Genomic DNA, 21,915 nt, shown 5'->3' on the forward strand with positions numbered 1-21,915 from the left:
AAGTCACCACCAGGTGTCGCTACAGTACATCAGCTCTGATACAGCTTTTAGTCCCTGAAGAAAGGACTCATTTTATCAGACTGAAGAAATTTAAGTTTCTCATGTTTGTGATTATTCATGTACCTGCTCTAGTCTCCTCATGCTCACATCCCAAAGTAAAACCAAAAGTAATTATTACTTTTACAATCTATAGGGATTGATTGGTTAATGAAAGTTCAATTGGCAACAGGAAGTTAGCTTCATCTTTTTCTAAACTTTGTTTATCTGTTTTAAGATCTGTGCAGAAATCCATAAAATGTCAAATCTACTGTCAGACTTCACTCTGCAGCAAGCTGGTAAGAGTTACTTTGGACTGTAGTATTTTTTATTAATGATGATATGCAATTGATACCTTGTCTATAGATTATTATCCCCTGTTTTTGGTACACCTTGCATTTACTGTAGTGATACCATCTTTGGTCTTTGGGGGCATGGTGGTGTAGCAGTAGAGCTACGGCCTTACAGCACCCGAGACCCGGGTTCGATTCTGACTGCGGGTGCTGTCTGTGCAGAGTTTGTACGTTCTCCCCATGATCTGTGTGGGTTTTCTCTGAATGCTCCGGTTTCCTCCCACAATCCAAAGACGTACAGGCTTGTAGGTTAGTTGTCTTGGTATAAATATAAATTGTCCCCAGTGTGTAGGATAGCCTTGGTGCTGACTCGGTGGGCTGAAGGGCCTCTTTCTGCTCTCTATCTCAAAACTAAACCAACTAGTTTACTGAATTGTAAATAGGGTTGCTTCAATCCGGCGTATTCCTATCTCAGCAGAAAAAAGACATGTAGAATACATAATAAAAAGGGAGGGGGTGGGGAGGGTGTAAGTGTTTGTCAGTTAGTTACATGAAATTGGAGAATTCAATGTTCATATAGTTGGGTTACAAACTACAATCCATCCGAAAAAGGGTCTTGGCCCGAAGTGTCACCTATCCATGTTCTCCAGAGATGTTGCCTGACTAACTGAGTTACTCCAGCACTTTTTTTGTAAGCCAGTAACTGCAGCCTCTTTTATCTATATTGAAGTGTAAAGGGCCTGTCCCACTTGGGTGTCATTTGCGTGTCACGCAGGTGGCGCGCGAAGATTTTGTGAATCCCAAAATCCTGGGGCGCCGCTTGCGACCGCGCGTCACTGCCTACGTCACCACGCACCATGCGCGCGCAATGCACGCCATGCGCACGTAATGCACGCCATGCGCACGTAATGCACGCCATGCGCACGTAATGCACGCCATGCGCACGTAATGCACGCCATGCGCACGTAATGCACGCCATGCGCACGCAATGCACGCCATGCGCACGTAATGCACGCCATGCGCACGTAATGCACGCTTTGCGCGCATCATGTGTGCGTCATGAAGCGTGCGTCGTGACTCATAAATTATGTCACGTAAATGACGCGCAAATGACGCCTAAGTGGGACAGGCCCTAAGACTGTTAACATTTAGGTGTTGGGATCAGATGGTAGAGTGGACTTAAGATTGACCTTATTGAATGGACAAGCGGGCTTGAGGAACATGTACTAATTCTCACGTTGTTATGAGCAGACGGGCTTCTTATTAACAAGTAACTTTGCTTTTCAAACAGGAGCATTCCTAAGCGATGGGGAGATTTCCACAAGTATAGAATTAACTGGTGATCCCACGATTACCTCAGAATATGTGGAATCATGGCATAAGGTAACTGTGCCTTACACTGACGGTACATGTGATGTCATCTGCAACCAATGTGGATAAACTCTGAATCCAGATTTAAGTTTTAACAGTGTTTTATTCAAAAAAGTTTATTCATAGAGTTATACAACACAGAAACAGGCCCTTCAGCCCAGTTTGTCAATGCTGACCAAGATGCCTATCTAGACATAACATTGGCCTGAGTTTGGCCCATATCTCTCTCATCCTTTCCTATCCATGTATCTGTCCAAATATTTTTAAAATGTAATTGTAGCTGTCTCTACCACCTCCTCTGGCAGCGTGTTCAATGTACGCACCACTCTCTGAGTGGAGCCCGGTTTACGGCAATATCTGAATCGCTGAGTCAAACACTGTGCTTTAATTGCACGTTGCCTTTGGATGGTCTGTGCAATTGGATGGTCTGTGTTTTATTTAAGTATGTCGCTGGGCAGATACTTTTCCAACTAGCGAACAGTCAGGGTTCCGCTCGGAAAGAACCCCATTGTAACTTGGGGAAGACCTTTGATAAATGCAGCCACACGTGCAGCTCACACACGTGCATGGAGACCGGGTCAGGCAGTGAACACCTCCTTGCCCCGCAGCAGCCAGTAATCACGCGGGTGTCAGCATTACAGTTCGCTGGGTGAGGATATCACCAGCACAGTTAGACACAAGAAGCTGGAGTAACTCAGCGGGACGGGCAGTATCTCTGGAGGGAAGGAATGGGTGACGTTTCGGGTCGAGACTCCTCTTCAGACACACACAGAGATGGACATGTTGCACACGGACATGCGCACACACACAGATACATCGTCAAAGACATGCACCATCACACATCTTGTTGTGTCTGAAGAAAGGTCAACCCGAAAAGTCACCTGTTCCATATCTCCAGAGATGCTGCCTGACCCGCTGAGTTACTCCAGCCTTTGGTGTCTATCTTCGGTGTAAACCAGCATCTGCAGTTCCTTCCCATACATATATGTGTGAAGTCACTGCGGCTTCCAAAGAAGGCTGCAATAACACATGCCGATTCCAATGACTGCTGTTCAAAGTGCTTTGCTGTCTATCTCCGCCCCTTGTTGATTCCCTTGTTACAGTAACCCCTTGTTGTGTTGCACAGGGTAGTGTGTTCTACAAGAACTTTTCAGTTTTCCAGAAGCCCAACGCCATCCCATTTGAACGAGTAGAGACCAGAATGTTTAACCTGTGGGTGTCGGAGCCTGTGATCAACTCTCTGCTGTACGCAGCCTATCTGGAGGATCGGCTCTCTCTGAAGCTGGTGGACGATGATTTGCTGGTATGTGTCAGATCAGTACAGGAATAAATTAATTGATTGATTGAATTGCTTGAAATGGAAACAGGCCCGTTGAGTTCACACTGCCCATTGATCACCCATTCACATTAGTCTGAAGAAGGGTCCTGGCTTGAAACATCACTTATCCATGTTCAGCTAGGTCTGCCAGCTACTCTGGAGAAAAGGAATAGGCGATGTTTCGGGTCGAGATGTCTACCGTCTGAAGAAGGGTCTCGACCCAAGACGCCACCTATTCCTTTGTTCCAGAGATGTTGAGTTACTCCAGCATTTTGTATCTTTTTTTTGAGAAACCAGCATCTGCAGTTCCTTGTTTCCACACAGAATTTACAGAAGCCAATTAACCTACAAACCTGCAAGTCTTTGGGATTTGCATCTATCTATGTTTGTGGGATGTGGATGTGGGAGGAAACCGGAAAAAAACCCACGCGGTCACAGGTAGAGCTTGCAAACTCCACACAGACAAACACCCGAGGTCAGGATCGAACCCGGGGGTCTGGTGCTGTGAAGCAGCAACTCTGCCACTGGTTGATTACATTTCTCTCCAGAAGCACGGAATGCCAGTGGCCTCGACATGAGCAGAGCAATATGAACAGTGCCCTGAACTGCTATCTGATCTGTGAGTGAGTGAGTGAGTGAGCTCATGAGATGAACTCTGTGTCTTCAGCCTTTCCCCACCCGATCGGCCAGCCCGTCTCCACATTCAGGTGGTCCATAATTGCTCTGTATCTGGACTCCCCTCACCTTGGCTCCATCATCCTTTTACAATGGTGCCACCAGCAACAACAGCTTGTTATGGGCGCGAGCATTCCATCACTCCATGCAACGTTGCAGGAAGATCGCCTCTGTGTTGGGACGGCCCAGGTGTGTGACAGAAAGCTGGAGGATAGAGGTGGCGAGGAGGGAGAGGGCAGTGGAGGGTGGGTGATGGAAATCTGCCAGGGCGCCCATCCATGAAGAGTGGAAACGAAGAACTGCAGATGCTAATTTATTCCAAAGATAGACCAAAAAGTGCTGGAGCAACTCAGTGGGTCAGGCAGCATCTGCGGGGAGAACTGAGACACGACCCTTCTCCCAACCTGAAGACTCTGCTGCAGACAGCATGAGTTCCTTGTGGTGACAGGCACAGCAAAGTACAGTGTTGCCTGTCATTGTGAAGGCAATGAGTGAGCAGCTGGGTGTGAGTTTGTGGGTGGGAGTGGGGGCCAGTTGGAGCTTGTGACATTGTTACAGCAACATCACCATCGAAGGGGTCTAGAGGCACCAACTCAAAAATGCAGCCAGCATCATCTAGGATCCACACCACCCTGACCACACATTCATTTCACTCCTGCCATTATGAAGAAGGTTTCAGAATCTGTAAACTATAATGTCCAGGTTCGGGCGCAGCGGTAGAGTTGCTGTCTAATTAATGCCCCTGTCTCACTTAGGAAACCTGCACGGAAACCTCTGGAGACTTTGCGCCCCACCAAAGGTTTCCGTGCAGTTCCCGGAGGTTTTTGTCAGTCTCCCTACCTGCTTCCACTACCTGCAACCTCTGGCAACCACCTGCAACCTCCGGGAACCGCACGGAAACCTTGGGTGGGGCGCAAAGTCTCCAGAGGTTTCCGTTCAGGTTTCCTAAGTGGGACAGGGACTTTACAGCGCCAGGTTCGATCCTGACTAAGTGTGCTGTCTGTATGGAATTTGTACGTTCTCCCGGTGACCTGCGTGGGTTTTCCCCAGTTTCCTCCCACAATCCGAAGACGTACAGGTTTGTAGGTGCAGACTCAGTGGGCCGAAGAGCCTGTTTCCATGCTGTGTCTCTAAACTAAACTGAACTAAACAATTGAAGACTATAAACTCCAACTGCCTGGGTTACACCAGGGATTTTTGGCTTTGTTTTGTTTTACCACTATATGTTTTATTTATTGAGCTTCTTTTGTTGTTTGTTGTGTTCTCTAATACACACTATTGTGCTGCTGCTGTTAGCAAGAATTACATGATGCAGATTTGGGACATGTAACAATAAAACACTCTTATCTCTCTCGCTCTCTCTCTCTCTCTCTGACTCTCTGATGTTCGAGGCAGGAGAATCAAATGAGACACTGAAGTGTTTTTTGCTTGCTCTTTCAGAAGGTGTTCGAAGATGGAGAATTTAAACATGAGCTAAACGTCTTACAGCAGGTACGTCTCCTTGGTTACGTAATAAGGAGTAAGACTCACTGAGGGAAACATTCTGGAGGGGGATGGTAAACTTTGGATCTGCACTAACTGAGTTGTCATTGACATGGTGACATCTCTCTGTACAATCAGTTCTATCATAGTACACAATCATAAATAAAGCCCTAAATCATCTGCTCACAAATTTGCAGTCAATAATCCATAGGCAAATTCTAATTCGCTATTATTCTTTAATCTGTCGGTGCTGGATCATAGAAACATAGACAATAGGTGCAGGAGTAGGCCGTTTGGCCCTTCGAGCCAGCACCGACATTCAATATGATCATGGCTGATTATCCAAAATCAGATACTTTTTTCCCATATCCCTTGATTCCTTTAGCCCTGAGAGCTAAATCTAACTCTCTCTTGAAAACCTCCAGTGAATTGGCCTCCACTGCCTGCTGTGGCAGAGAATTCCACAGATCCACAACTCTCTGGGTGAAAACATTTTTCCTCATCTTAGTTCTAAATGGCCTACCCCCTTATTCTTAAACTGTGACCCCTGGTTCTAGACTCCCCCAACATGGGGAACATTTTCCCTGCATCCAGCCTGTCCAATCCTTTAAGAATTTTACATGTTTCGATAAGGTCCCCCCCCATCCTTCTAAATTCCAGTGAATACAAGCCCAGTCGACACATTCTTTCAGAATATGTCAGTCCCGCCATCCCGGGAACTGACCTGGTAAACCTACGCTGCACTCCCTCAAAAGTAATAATGTCCTTCCTCAAATTAGACTAAAATTGCACTCGATACTCCAAGTACAGTATCACCAGGGCCCTGTACAGTTGCAGTAGGATCTCCTTGCTCCTAAACTGTAAGGAACTTCCTTACAGGAGCTGGTGTTAAGGATACTGTATAAAATGTTCTATATTGTATTATACAGCGAAGAGCAGGACACAGAAATGTTGATGAACAGCGAGTCTTGGGAATCTTAAGTCCAAATCTCCGTGAAGGTGGCACCATAAATCTTTAGGAAAGTGAAGAAAGGATATGGTGTGCTTGCATTCATAGATCACGGGAAAGAATATAATAGTAGGAATGTTAGGTTGTGGCATTAAAAGGCTGATTGAGCCACATGGAGTATAGCCAGTAGTTCTGTTTGCCACAATAAAGAAAGGATAAATGTGTTGGAGAGAGAGTGCAGTGCAGTGCAGTGCAGTGCAGTGGAGAGTGCAATGGCCTGTTTCCGTGCTGTAATTGTTATATGGTTATATGGTTATATGGACATTGACTGGGATGTCACCTGGGTTGGAGGACTTTAGATATGCAGTGACATTGGACAAGATGAGCTTGTTTTCCATGGAGCATTGAAGGCTGAGGGGTGACCTGGTGGTGGTATATAACGGCATAGCTAATAGTCAAACTCTATTTCTCGCCTCAACGGAGCTGCAGGTCTAAAAGACATATGACAGAAGAAGAAGATGCCAGGGTATTAAAAGTAAGAGGACACGGGCTTAAAGTGGGGGGAAGGAGTCTTCAAGGGGAGTTTTAGGGGGAGGCATTTTACACAGAAAGTGGTTGATATCCATAATGTGCTGCCATGGGAGATGGTGAACATTACTACGTTTTAGAGACAGATATTTAAATAATTAGACTAAGAAGGATATGGTCCATTGCAGGCACGTGGGATATGTAGATGGGCAAAAAGGTTGGCATGGACATGGTGGGCCAAAGGGCCTGTTTGTGTGCTACACCACTCTATAACTCTGTTATGTTGCAGGTATTCCCCGCTGTTCCTATAAATGACCTGATGGTCAAACTCACAGCGCTCCGGCCACCCAGCATTCTCTTCAAAAGTGTGGGCACCATTTTGGAGGGATCAGTAGCTATAGAGGTTGACGTTGTGCCTGAGAGTAAGGATTCCTACACAGCACTGTACATGGAAATGGTGAGTATATTCGACGCCTACATTGTGAGCTGCAGATTCAATTCTCTTGCTGTAGTTCATAAGTTCCAGGAGCGGAATTAGGCCATTCAGCCCATCATCATACTACTCTGCCATTCAATCATGGCTGATCTACCTTTCCCTCTCAACCCAAATCTTCTGCCTTCGCCCCATAACCTCTGACATCCTTACTAATCAAGAATCCGCCAATCTCTGCCTTAAAAATATCCATTAACTTGGCCTCCACAGCCGTCTGTGGCAATGAATTCCACAGATTCACCACCTTCTGATTCTGATTAAAGACATACCCCCTCATCTCCTTTCTAAAGGCATTGTACTGTTCTATGTTCAAAAATAAAGACAGAAAATACCGGACACGGACAGCTGGGGTCACCTAACCATGTTCTCCTGGAGTGCTGCCTGACTCGCTGAGTTACTCCAGCACTTTGCATCTTTTTTTGTGTCAATTAGCATCTGCAGTTCCTTATTTCTACGTTAGTGCGATAGACAAAAGCCTTTGTGCAGATGCTGCCTGACCGTCAATGTGTTTCCAGCATTTTCTGTGTTTATTTTAGCCTTCATTACTGTGTACAATTCTGTAGGCCAGATAATAGCTGCCTGCAATAGCACAATGAACCTTTGAGAGGAAGGTACACAAAAATGCTGGAGAAACTCAGCGGGTGCAGTAGCATCTATGGAGCGAAGGAAATAGGCAACGTTTAGGGCCGAAACCCTTCTTCAGCCCGAAACGTTGCCTATTTCCTTCGCTCCATAGATGCTGTTGCACCCGCTGAGTTTCTCCAGCATTTTTGGGTACCTTCGATTTTCCAGCATCTGCAGTTCCTTCTTAAACCTTTGAGAGGAAACTGGTGGGCTCAGAAATGGGTAGTGGGCGCCACCTGGTGTTCAGTCTAGGAGACACAAGAGACTGCAGATGCTGCAATCCTGAGCAAAAAAAACCCCAAAGTGCTGGAGGAACTCAGCAGCTCAGGAGGCCACTATGGAGGAGAAAGAACATAGAATGTTTGTGGTTGGGATGCTTCTTCAGATTGAACATCTGGCTTTGTGTGTGAGGGGAGAAGATGTAATTCTGATTTTTTGTTTGATACTGTGCTGCTGTAATTTAAAAAGAATAACAGTGGTAATTATGCTTTACTGATGGACAGGCAGCACAGTTGCACAGCTAGTAGATCTGCTGCCCGCCAGATCCGGTGACCCGGTTTCAATCCTGACTTTGAGTGCTGTCTGTGTGGTGTTCTCCCTGTGACTGTGTGAGTTTCCTCTGGGTGCTCCGGTTTCCTCCCACACCACAAAGACATGCAGGTCGGTAGATAAAATTGGCCTTCATGTGTGAGTGAATGGCAGAAACTGGAGGGAATTGGTGGGAATGTGGGAAGAGTTACACAGACCCTTTTTCCCCAGGGTGGGAATGTCCAGCACTAGAGGGCGTACTGTAGCTATTGGGCAAGAGGGGGAAAGTTTAATGGAGATGTGTGGGGCAAGTTTTTAACTGAGAGGGGTGGGGGCTGGAACGCACTGCCAGGGGTGGTGGTGGAGGCAGATACGATAGTGTCGTTTAAGAGGCTTTTAGATAGGTTCATGGAAGTGCAGGGAATTAAAATTGCTATGTTTAAGAAACAATTAGTCAAGTACCTAGATAGACCGGTTTAGAGGGATATGGGCCAAATGCAGGTATGTGAGTCTAGTGTAGATGGGACATGTTGGCCCGTGTAGGCAAGGTGGGCAAGGTTTCCACACTGTAAGGCTCTGCTTCTTAATAGAGGGATATGGATCATGTACTGACAGATGAGGTTAGTTTAAGTTGGCATCATGTTCGGTACAAACATTGTGGGCTGAAGGGCCTGCTTCTCTACTGAAATGTTCTAATAAATAGAATATAGACTAATTGGGCCAAAGAGTCTTCATAAAGTGTTGTATGACTTTATAAATCTAGTAACGAGGTTTCTACCTTGTATCCACAGGACATTGAAACCACCGTACAGTCATCTTATACAAACAGGAAAATCCACCTGCAGCCCTCTTCAAATCAGTAAGTGCCTCTGCTGACACTTCCTTAGATTAAAGTCCATGTGATTACTGAGACGTATTAATCATTCACTCTATGCATCTCCACAGCTGGAGCATCAAAACCTTAAGGAATAATCCAGCGATCACCCTGGTGAGTATACATAGAATATCTTGGAAAACTGATTGGAGATGCTTCAGAAGTTGACAGTAATTTTAGAAAGATCCCGATTTCAAAATTGATTTTCAATTTAGTTTAGAAATACAGCGTGGAAACAGGCCCTTCAGCCCATCATGTCCACGCTAACCAGCAATCCCTGCACACTAGTTCCATCCGACACACTTGGGACAACTTACAGAAGCCGATTAATCTACAAACATGTGCGTCTTTGGAATGTGGAAGGAAACCAGAGCGCCCGGAGACAACCCATGTGGTCACAGGGAGAACATACAAACTCCGTACAGACAGCACCCGTGGTCAGGATTGAACCCGGGTCTCTGGTGCTGTAAGGCAGCAACTCTACCGCTGCACCACTGTGTTGCCCCAGATCCAGGAATCTGGGGCAACGGAAATGTATCAGATGCTTCTTACACATCGGAAGAGGCATCGGAAATGTATCAGATGCCTCTAACGCTTTAAAATAGAAGAGAATCTCACAAGCGATCTCCTAAAGTAAGGTTCTTCCAGTGTCACAGTTTTGTTTTTTTAGTGATGTGTATTTGTGGTTAGGCCATTTTTAGTTTACCAGAGTTGGCAAAATCAACTTTTCAAATGGAGTCTGAGAAGGGTCTAGACCCAAAACATCACATATCCATGTTCTCTAGGGTTGCTGCCTGACACGTTGAGTTACTCCAGCACTTTGTCTTTTTTTTTCAAAATTAGAGGCAATTTATTTTTGTGACCTGCCATGTGTTCATTTTAAGAAGTATTCGGAAATGCTGTGTCTCCAAACTAAACGATTTGCAATTTGTTATTTCAGGACAAGACTATAGCAAAGCGTTATTTGGAGAAGTTTTTCTCAGCAGGTGGACTGCAAAAGATCATCTCTTGTGAGTAATTCTTTGGGGAAGATTGGGTTTGAGGTAATAAAGAACAGACATTGCCCATTGTAGACTAAAACAAGACTAACAACGTTATACATTTACTGTCACCTATTTTGCACGATCTGGTCCAGGACGTGGTGTGGATGAGAGGCAGACATCTTTTTTTTTTTTTTTTTTTTTTTTTAAATCAAAATTTTTTAAAATTCAATTATTAAAAATAATATTTACACTACAATAAAACAAGCCAGAACCCACCACCATAATACAATACAAACATGTAATAAACTACTATACAACTATGATACAATCATTATTGAGGATACATTCAACACCCTGCGGAGCCCAGCGGTCCCGGAACTCCCTCAGGGTGCCCGCAGACAGGGCGTATTCCCTTTCTAACCCCACCCGGGCACGGACGTAACCCCGGAAAAGGGGCAGGCAGCTGGTTTGGGTAGAGCCCTCCACCGTCTGGCGCCGTGACTCGCGGATGGCCAGCTTGGCCAGGCCCAGGAGCAACCCAACCAGGACATCTTCAGCCCTACCCTCTCCCCTACGCACAGGGTGTCCAAAGATGAGGATGGTGGGTGAAAAATGCAGCCAGAAGGCAAGGAGCAGCCCCTTTAGATATTCAAACAGTGGCAGCAGCCTCACGCACTCCATGTACACGTGGTACACAGACTCTTCCAGCCCGCAAAAGTGGCAGGCGAGAGGCAGACATCTTGTCAGTGTCAGTCGAAACACTGCAGATGTAGGGAATCTGAAACACAATGCTGGAAATACTCAGCAACTGTGGGGAGAAAAGCAGTTTGTATTTCAGATTGAGGATACCTTTGTTAGAACTGGAAGAGAGAAAGAAACAAGTTTGTTCTGCTTGGAGTGTGGAGATGGATAGGACAAAGGGATCAACCCCGATAGGGTGAAACTCAGGTTGAAGCAGGGAATAAGATGAAGAATTGTCTGCTCAATAGATTATTGACAGAGTTTGGATTAGTTTATTATTGTACCGAAGTATAGTAAAAAGCTTTTTTGTTGCTTGCTAACAAGTCAAGACTATACCTGATTTTTAACAAGCCGTGTTGAGTGTCCAGATACAGAATAAAGTGTATAATGTTTAGTGCAAGATAATGTCCAGCAAAGTCTGATTATAGTTCAAAGATCTTCAGTGAGATAGAGGGGTAGAGAGAGACAGACACAGGGTAGTGAATTTGATTTTGGTTCCAGAAGTGCCCACACCGACCAACCTGTCCCATCTACACTAGTCTTATCTGCCTGTATTTGGCCCACATCCCTCTAAACCTATCCTATCCATATACCTATCTATCTGTTTCTTAACTGTGGGCGGCACTGTGGTGCAGCGGTAGAGTTGCTGACTTACAGCGCCAGAGACCCGGCTTTAATCCTGACTGCGGGAGCTTGTCTGTACGGAATTTGTACGTTCTCCCCGTGACTGCATGGGTTATCTCCGAGATCTTTGGTTTCCTCCCACACACCAAAGACATACAGGTTTGTAGATTAATTGGCTTGGTATTAATGTAAAAGTGTCCCGTGTGTGTGTGTCTGTGTGTGTATAGGGTAGTGTTAATGTGCGGGGATCACTGGTCGGTGTGGATTCGGTGGGGCGAAGGTCCTGTTTCTGCGTGGTATCTCTAACCCAAACTAAACATTGCAATTCTCCCTGCCTCAACTACCTCCTTTGGCAGCTCTTTCCATTCACCCGCCACCCTTTGTGTGAAATTACCCCTCGGATTCCTATTAAATCTTTCTCCCTTCACCTTAAACATTTGTCCTCTGGTTCTCAATTCCTCTACTCTGGGCAAGTTACTGTGCGTCTACACGATCTATTCCTCTCATGATTTTATACACTGGGTATGAGGTCTCTGCTGTGCTTTATGCCAAGACATCCCTAACATTTATACTTAAGGGTCTGTCCCACTTTCCTGAGTTACTCACGAATTCTCCCGAGATTTCCCCTTGATTCAAACTCGGAGAATGCCCGTAGTGAGTCCATAGCGAGTCTGTAGGAGTCCGTAGATATGTCGTAGCGGCTCGTTATGCCAGCCGTAGGTACTCGGGGCATCACGTAAGTTGGGACTTTTTTTCAGCATGACAAAGTCCACGAGTAAAAAGATAGTCGGGAGGAGGAGTTCGTAGATCACAAACATTTTTTTTTAAGGTCCTTTCAACTCGGCAGAGGACTCGGGAAAGTGGGACAGACCCTTTAGACAGCTTCTTCTCCTATCTGCTGTTTCTCTTGCTTTATACTAGTGCCACGTAAGACCATGCTTGATTTTTTTTCACATTGAGGTATTTGCTGCCTGCCTTTTGCTACTTGAAGATACTTAACTCACAAATGAGGTAAAGATAAGAGGCTTCGCATGCAGCTGAGTGGCGCAGTTAGTCGAGCTGCTGCCTCTCGGTTCCATTGACCCAGGTTCGATCCTGACCTCGGTTGCTGATTGTGTGTGGAGTTTGCATGTTCTTCCAGTGATTTGGTGGGGTTTTTTTCAACATCCCAAAAATAGACAAATTGATAAGTTAAAAATTCTGTGTGAGGTGGCACAATGGCGTAGTGGTAGAGCTGCTGTCTTATAGTGCCAGAGACCCATGTTCGATCCTGACTACGAGTGCTGTCTGTGTGGAGTTTGTACATTTTCCCTGTGACTGAGTTTTCTCTGGATACTCCGGTTTCCTCCCACACGTCAAAGACATACAGGTTTGTAGGTTAATTGGCTTTGGTAAAGAAAAATTGTAAATTGTCCCAAGTGTGTAGGATAGTTCTAGTGTACGGAGTGATAGCTGGTCGGCGTGGACATGGTAGGCTGAAGGGCCTGTTTCCACACAGTATCTCTTAAGTCTAAAGAGAGCCAAGAGTGTTTAATTCTCATATGTACTGAACTGGAAAAACGAAATTCTTACTTGTGACAGCACAGGTTAATTGGTCGCTATAAATTAGTGGGGGAGTGTAGGTGATGGGGAATGTTATTGGGGAGGGGGAGTGTTTTATGAGCGAACATGGGCACAATGGGCCAAAATGGCCTCCAATGTTGTAAAAAAAACAAATTACCTTTGACTTAAGCCATGGTCAGCATTTTGGGGATTAACATAGAAACATAGAAAATAGGTGCAGGAGTAGGCCATTCGGCCCTTCGAGCCTGCACCGCCATTCAATATGATCATGGCTGATCATCCAACTCAGTATCCTGTACCTGCCTTCTCTCCATACCCCCTGATCCCTTTAGCCACAAGGGCCACATCTAACTCCCTCTTAAATATAGCCAATGAACTGGCCTCAACTACCTTCAGTGGCAGAGAATTCCACAGATTCACCATTCTCTGTGTGAAAAAATCTCAATCATTGTTATTTTCTTCTTTGACCTAGATGTGGAGTTTTATATAACAGCGCTGCTTGACAAGAAAGGACTACAATATTTTAACATCAGCAACGCAGTGCTGGAACCAAACAAGGTATGAAAGTATGTTAATGGCACAAACACCGTGCTGGAAGTAAACAACGTATAAAAGATTACAAACATCCTCGGCAATCTCTTTTAATGGCATGACCATCAACTGTGTGCGTGTAAACCAGTCGTGATTGTGAGATATAATAATAATAATAAATTTTATTTATTGGGCGCCTTTCAGACATCTCAAGGACACCTTACATAGGTTAACAGGAAATATAAACATATAATCAGAATAAAATAAATAATAAAGACATCACAGAAACACAAATTAAAAACAGAATTCAGTCCAAAAACAAAAATCAAAAACACAATGTGAAGAGAGAGCAGCGGCAGCTAAAGCGCGCCAGCGTCCACTCTCCCTTCACGGCAGCCATCTTGGACAAAGACTAACAGGATTACCTTACAGACAAAAAATCATCCCCCCACAATGGATACCACTGTGGGGGAAGGCACAATGTCCAGTCCCCAACCCCAAGTTCACCCCAATGCAGGCCTATTGAGGCCACCGCAATTGCTTCTACGGAGGCCCGATGTTCCTGGCCGTTCTCACCGGGTGGTCTTGCCCCGGCGTCGAGATATGAGCAGAGAGCTTGGAGATAAACATGGTTATATCTTCAATAACACCTGCTCCAGTGATGGGCCCATCATTGTCCTGCAGCTCGCGCCTCCTCTCCGCCCAAAGAGTCGTAGCTAAGTCCGAGCTAAATCACTGCTGCCAGTGACAAATGTGCCAGACGTTTTCCTAGAGCTATAGGCTGCAGAAACCGCCCTTTTTGCCCATGCTATTGAATACACCGTGGCACAGGTGTTAGAGCTGCTGCCTCACAACGTCAGAGACCTGGGTTCAATCCTGACCTCGGATGCTGTCTGTGCGGAGTTTGCATGTACTCCATTTGAGTTTCCTCTGGGTATTACAGTTTCCACCCGCCCCCCACACCCCCCAAGGATGTGTGGGTTTGTAGGGTTGGCATTTGTAAAAATTGCCCTGTGTATGAATTAATAAGAAAGTGGGACTAATGTGAATGTGTGATCAATGGTGGGCATGGGCTGAAGGGCCTGTTTCCATGCTACATCATTAAACTAGAAACTAAACTCAACTCAACTATAAACTAAATGATAAACTAAGCTAAACTGTCCTGTGATCTGATAAATATAGAGTGTGTTTCCAGTCCTACAATCATGCCCTTGGGATCTCCCATTTTGCATTTAGTATTTTGGCCATTGCTCTGCATTGCTGCTTTTATTAATTAATTTTAGTAAGTAAGTAAATGTTATTTATATAGCACGTTTAAATCAACTCTCGTTGAAACCAAAGTGCTTTACATAGAAGAAATAATTAAGTTTCCGTACTTCCATAGAAAAATTTACAAAAGATTATTATTAATTTTATTATTGTCAGCCCCTGGTTTCTAACGCAGTGTAATAGCTCTGATCAGTGACGAGTTCACATCCCTCTCATCAGATACAGTCGGGTCTTCCATCAATGTTGGTTGGGTTCAGCTGGTGTTGACGCCTGTGATTTTGTATTGTATTGTAGTCAATTTATTGTCATTATCTCATATTAGAGACAACGAAATGGATTTTCCTTACAGTCAAGTAACATAAAAATAAATAATAAATAAATTAAAAATATTTTTAAAAAGCACAAACCCAGAAGTCCACGACAGAACATAACCCCACAGCGGCACCAAAGTTGAGGAAGGTACCATAGTCCAACCAGCCTCCCCTCCGATCTTCCCAGATGTTCACCTGTGGTCGGGGCCTCCCGAGCACCCGCAGTCGCCGCCACGGGCGGCCCGATGCTCAGGCCCTCACGCCGGGAACGATGGAACCCGGACGCCGAACCCCGATGGAGAACATCCTCAGCGGCCTGGACCTCGAAATCAGCCGCCTCCCACCGGAGTCCGCGGCTCCCGAAGTCCACAGGCCGAGCCGGGCGGAGTCGCAGGACTCCGCGATGTTGATCAGCGCCGCCCGCGGTGGGAGCTCTAGAGCAATCGAGGGGGCGAGTGATACTAATTATACACTCCAAGCAGCCCACACCTTGCACGTGCCTTGCATGTTTTATTCTGTCTCAAATTAATTTCCAATTCCTCCCCTTTCACAGGGCTACGTGACTGTCGCAACAGACTTCCAGTTTCCACGCCAGCTGCTGGAAAATTTTCTTCGAAACTTCACATCGACGATAAGTTCCTATTTTCAGAAAGAAAGCGGTGAGGACTCGTGGGATCAGACTTCACAATAGCTCGCAAAAACAGACCTGTCTTTATGTTCGCAAGTTTCACTGGGTTTCCCAACCTGGTGGTTTACTGTGATTACTTTAGCATGTTGTGCTCAATTTTTTTACATGTGAATAGGGTTTCATCAAATACAACATGTATGATGACAAACAGTTCCAAGTGAAATGATAATGTGATCAACCTTGCATGTTGCTTGTCTGTAGTTTTTATCAATGGTATTTTCTATTCTACAGCACATGTCGCTGTTGATTGAATTGAATTGAATTGAATGCCTTTATTGTCATTCTGACCTTACGGTCTGAACGAAATTTCGTGCCTGCAGTCATACATACAATCATACAATAATAACAACAATAAACACAAATTAACACCACTACAGTGAGTCCTCCAAGCACCTCCCTGTGGTGGAGGCAAAAATCTTAGGGCTGCAGTCTCTTCCCTCCTCTTCTCCCTCTGCGCTGAGGCGATACCCCACCGGGCGATGGTACAAACAGTCCCGCGGCTCACCGAACCCCGCAACGGGCCGGCTCAAACACCGCGGCCCGGGGTGGTCGAAGCTGCCGCCCTCCAGTCCAATGGACGCAGCCGCTGGCCCGCGGCTCAACCCCGGACTCAGGTCATAGCCGCTAGAACGCCGTCCCAGCCACCGGAGCACCGTTCCAGCCCCGAGCCGGATCGCCCTCACGTGAGTGCCGTTCCTCCCTTGAGCTGGGCCACTCCGACGGGAGCGCCATTCCACCCTCGAGCTGGGCCGCTCCGACGGAAGCACCGTTCCAGCCCCGAGCCGGGCCGCCCTCACGGGAGCGAGCCCAGGGCAAGTCCTGATTGGCTCTGCCTCCGGAGTCTCGAGGCCGCCAGCTCCGCCATTAGGCCTCAGCGCAGACGGAGGCAGAGAAGGGGGATACGACAAAAAAGTCATATTCCCCCGAAGAGAGAGACAGCAAGCCCCGTTTCACCTCCCCCCCCCACATAAACACAACCTAAAAAACAAAAACTAACTAGACAAAACGGAAAAAAAACAACATAAAAAAGTAAAGACAAACGCACTGCAGGCGAGCCGCAGCCGTACCAGCGCCGCCACTTCCGGAGTCTATGCAATCTTGGATTCATAATATCCATTTTGAGTTTTTTCTTTAACCCCACTGAAGATTATTTGTAATTTTACTTAAAGAATAATGATGAGGAGAACGGGTAGAAATTTTCCAAAAAATATATGGAAGAAGGAAGCCCTGGGTGAAAATACCTTCAACAAACTACTTTTAACAGGAGCACACTGCCATATTTCCTTTCATAATTTTGCTTCCTCAAAATTCCATCTCCCATCTTGTAATAGAATTATATCAGCACAGAAACAGGCCCTTTGGCCCATTATGTCCATGCTGGCTCTCAATAATCCATCCATACTAATTCCATTTGCAAGCACTTGGTCCATATCCTTCCACGATTTGATTTCCCTTGCTGTCAGTAATCTTAGGCAATTAGCCATTTCAATATTTTCACTGGATCAATGAGTTTCAGCAGAAGATAATCCTGACATTTCTGGTAGAAACGATAATTTGGGAAGAGAATGCTTCAGGCAATGTCCTGCTCTATCCCCCTTTACCATTTGTTCTCTTCCAAACACTCTAATTACATTAGCCACCACCCTTGCCTTATTCTATATTGTTGAGATTATGTGGAACCCAGCACAGCCTGTGTGACTGAACAATACAGACATCACTTAATGCAGAGAAACATTGACCAATACAGGTATAACTTAATACAGGGGAGCACTGACCACGACAGGTGTAACTTGATACTAGGAAGTGGTAAGGAAATGGAAGGAGAACCTGCACGTTGTACATATTCTCATATAGCGGTGACTGCGGAGGCCTCAATAGGCCCGACTATGGGTGGACATGGGGATGGGGACTGGACTTTGTCCCTTCCCTCACAGTGGGAACCATTGTGGGGGGATGTTTTTATGTTTATTGTTACATTCTTTAATGTTGTGTCTTATCTTTATTGTGTGCTGCGTGGCAAGTCAAATGTCACTACACCAATTGGTGTATGTGATAATAAATGGCCTTTGTATCCTTGTATCCTTGCATAGGGAAGACTAAAGGCAACAATGACGATTTCTCTAACCTCAACACCTGACCTAGCAACTGAACACTGTAAACCACAAGATGAAAAGTATTAAACCAACAACTAATGGACGTTGATATAATTGAATGTCATGGGGCTGTGGTCAGATTACATCATGAGTACTGTACTGCAATGAGGTATTGTGCTGGATTGTGGCCGTTTGGCTGGGGCTTGACCTCCAGACCTTCTGACTGGTAGGCATAAGTGTTACCAAAACATTCTGCGGGTGTTGACCTGAACAATTATTTGACGTATAGAAAATACGATGCAGAAATCTCGAAGTCTTTGGATGATATTTATAAGTGCTTTGTACTTTACAGAGTAACCAAACCTTTGAAGTTTCTTGTCCCATTTAGCTCGTGTTAATAATGGTGAAGGATGGAAAATTGTGTCATGTTAGAAATCAAGGGAAAGGTTCAAAGAGTGGCACAGTGAAAGTGTTGCTGCCTTGCAGCGCCAGAGCCCTGGGTTCAATCCTGACTGCGGGCATTCTCTGTATGGAGTTTTCACGTTCTCCCTGTGACCCAAGTAAAAGAAATTGTCCTTCGGGTGCAGGATAGAACTTGTGTACGGGGCGATCGTTCATCGGCGTGGACTCGGTGGGCTGAAGTGCCTGTTTCCACGCTGCATCTCGAAAACTAAAACTAAATTTTCTGATTCATATGTGTTAGAAACAGAAAATAGGTGCAAGAGTAAGCCATTCGGCCCTTCGAGCCAGCACCGCCATTCAATCTGATCATGGCTGATCATCCAGAATCAGTACCCTATTCCTGCTTTCTCCCCATATCCCTTGATTCTGTTAGCTCGGGGGGGAAAGACAGCCGCCTGAACAGACCTGCCCCCGCTCGACTCCACGGAGGAGCGTTCCATCTGGGGGGGGGCAGCAACAAGGCGGTAGGACCGCTTACCCGGCGCTCCGCTATGCCGACACCGTGCCGAGCCCAGCCCCGCTAGCACCTGAGCAGCGGGCTGGAGGTAAAACCATGGAAGAGGCATCCGGCCGGTGGCTCCGACTTGTCGGACGGGGACGTCTCTCCACCCAGGCGGGGGAGAGACAGCCGCCTGAGTAGCATGGAGCGGCTCTTGGAGCAAGAGCTCCAGCGAGGTGCACCCCAGGAGGGGCGCTCTCGCAGAGGGAGGTCAGGCACTCCCTCCACAGTGCCTTGTGCACTGTCCATTGCTTCCTCCTTTCCAGAGGATAGCTTTGGTGACCAGGACTGGGCTGGTCAAGAACGGGCAATGGCTGAAGATCTCGGGAGTATGCAAGGGGTGCAGGAACAGGAAGAGCTGCTAGGTGTGGTGGACAGCTACGTGGCAACCCCACGTGCAGGAGGCCGTTAAAAGCCTGACGTCAGCCATCACATAATTTTCCTCGTTCCGTGGACAAATACGGAGATGACCACAACCTTCGTAAACAAGTCATAAGACCTGCCATAAAAATCCTACATTGCGGGGTTGTGCATACCCCAGCCACTGAGCCAGACCCACTGCTCTTTGGCAAAAACCTCACAAAGCATATGAAGGACATGAAAGAGGTTTTACAAAACTTTCGGCTCATGAGGGCAGGGCCGGGACGAGCAAACCAAAAACAGTAATTCCTACGCAGCAGCACCCCATCGCGTCCATCAGTCAACGTCTACCATATGGGACTGATGAAAGCTCGGGGTCCGCATTCTATCACCGAAAGGTTTCTTTAGACCAGGGCCCAGAGCGGACCCCATGGAAAATGTGCCACCCCCCAACGTCACCGCCACGTCAGACGACGTGCAACACTCGGTGGACCGGCAGGAAACAGAAGAATACCCATAACCATGGAGGTAGGTGGGTCTGGTTCCTACCAGTATATAGAGTAATACTAACACATGGGAGTCTATCACGAGTGATCAGTATATACTCAATGGCATTAGTGAATACAAATACATTCATACTAGAAACATTGCCACAAGGTCAACATTCACCCCAAGAAACGAGAGGGACAAGCTGAACTGGTGAGACTAATTACAAAGGGTATCATGGGAAAACCTGAACCCTTGCAATTCGTATCAAATATATTCACTAAACCCAAAAAAGATGGTGGATGTCGCATCATCATTGACTTAACTTCACTAAATATGTTTGTTAAGTACATACATTTCAAAATGGAACCGGTTGTTACTGCCAAACAACTAAATTCCAAAGGATACTTCATGGCAAGCATTCATCTTAAAGATGTTTACTATTTAGTACCATTCACAAGGATCATCGCAGATACCTGAAATTTACTTGGATGGGGCAGCTTAGCAGTTTAAAGCGTTACCCAATGGGTTCACATCAGCCCAAAATTGTTCACCAAGACACTAAAACCAGCTCTGACAATATTCAGAAGACAAAAACATATTGTCATGGCATATCTTGATGATATCTTAAATGGTAGGCAAGACCATGGAATTGACTATGTTAGCTGTATCAGCTACCAAACAGTTATTCGAAACCCTGGGATTGTCTTACATCCAGATAAATCTAAGTTGAGGCCATCCACTATCATGGACTACTTGGGCTTCACAATTAATTCAGTCTACGTGACTGTAACATTGCCAAGAGACGAAATAGTTGAATTGGCACAATCATGCAACAATTTAATGGTCCAAACAGATGCCAGTGCTCAAGGCTGGGGAGCAACTAACTCTATATCCAGCACAAGTAGTAGATGGACTAACCCAGAGTCATCGTTACCACTTACGCTGGGCATTAATTATCTAGAGATGTTGGGTGACTTTTATGGTTTAAAAGCATATGCATAAATATGCATCACTTGCATGTACGGTTACAAATAGATAATACTACGGTGGTGGCCTACATTAACCATATGGGCGGCATAAAATCGGTATCATGCGACAAGTTGGTCAACACAATTTGGCAATGGTGTGTCCAAAGACATATTTGGCTATCAGCAACTTACCTGCCAGGTAAGCTAAATACAGTGGCAGACACCAGGTCACGTAAATTTAATGACAACATCGAATGGATGTTAAAACCTCCAAAAAAAAATTCGCAGAAGTTATCAAGCAATATGGCACGCCAGATATCGATTTATTTGCATCAAGGCTAAATCACCAGGTACCTATGTATGTCGCTTGGGAACCAGACCCTGAGGTAGATGCGTTCGCGCTGGATTGGGGAAATTCTTCTTCTATGCATTTCCTCCCTTCTGCCTCATCAGTCGGGGACTACGCACAATACAAATGGACTCTGCTTCAGGTATTTTGATAGTACCCGACTGGCCTACACAGCCATGGTTCCCAATACTCCATGACATGGTTGTTGAAGCTCCGATGGTATTCCCCAGTGACCCAGAGTTATTAACACCCAGTATCGAGCGCAAGCCACCCGTGCCATGAAAAAATCAAACTCCTGGGTTGCAGATTCTGCACAAACCACTTCTGGGACTGGGATTATCATAACAAACCGTCGACACCATTTCAGCATCCCTCCGAACATCCACTAAAAAACAGCACTTGTCCAGCATCAAAAAATGGGAGAAGTACTGCTTGGATACAGGGACCACCTACTCAACCGCTACAGTTACCAACGTACTGGAATTCCTGGCGAACCTTCACCACGATGAAGGGCTCAGCTACAGAGCCATCAACACAGCTAGAAGTGCCCTGCCTGTCTGTTTAAAACCAGATCCAGGACAACAGGCCATGGGGTCGCAACCGCTGGTGGTCAAACTAATGAAGGGTATTTACAACTCTAACCCCTAGACCAAGGTACACCCATACATGGACTGTCAGTGTGGTCCTGACATACCTCAGGGGATGGCCACCAGCCAGATCCCTCAACCTGGAACAATCTATGCTCAAAAACACTCATGTTGATGGCACTTGTATCTGCACAGAGGGTCCAGTCATTACACCTATTGCGACTGGA

The 21,915-nt window shown here is 45.9% G+C and overlaps 1 protein-coding gene across 1 annotated transcript in view; it reads left to right on the top strand.

The window, feature by feature from the left end:
* Window positions 1-18,690, top strand: part of LOC116982769 (cholesteryl ester transfer protein) — a 39,710-nt gene extending 21,020 nt beyond the window's left edge. The window contains exons 7-17 of the mRNA XM_033036187.1: window positions 275-335; window positions 1,621-1,712; window positions 2,827-3,003; window positions 5,134-5,184; window positions 6,942-7,109; window positions 9,089-9,156; window positions 9,243-9,285; window positions 10,112-10,181; window positions 13,555-13,640; window positions 15,747-15,852; window positions 17,972-18,690. Coding sequence (XP_032892078.1) covers window positions 275-335; window positions 1,621-1,712; window positions 2,827-3,003; window positions 5,134-5,184; window positions 6,942-7,109; window positions 9,089-9,156; window positions 9,243-9,285; window positions 10,112-10,181; window positions 13,555-13,640; window positions 15,747-15,852; window positions 17,972-18,018 — 969 coding nt within the window. The 3' untranslated portion in view covers window positions 18,019-18,690. The remainder of the gene's footprint in view (window positions 1-274; window positions 336-1,620; window positions 1,713-2,826; window positions 3,004-5,133; window positions 5,185-6,941; window positions 7,110-9,088; window positions 9,157-9,242; window positions 9,286-10,111; window positions 10,182-13,554; window positions 13,641-15,746; window positions 15,853-17,971) is intronic.
* Window positions 18,691-21,915: the final 3,225 nt, after the last annotated feature.

The sequence above is a fragment of the Amblyraja radiata genome, chromosome 17 (genome assembly GCF_010909765.2).
Source record: "Amblyraja radiata isolate CabotCenter1 chromosome 17, sAmbRad1.1.pri, whole genome shotgun sequence".
In the NCBI taxonomy this organism is placed as follows: Eukaryota; Metazoa; Chordata; class Chondrichthyes; order Rajiformes; family Rajidae; genus Amblyraja; species Amblyraja radiata.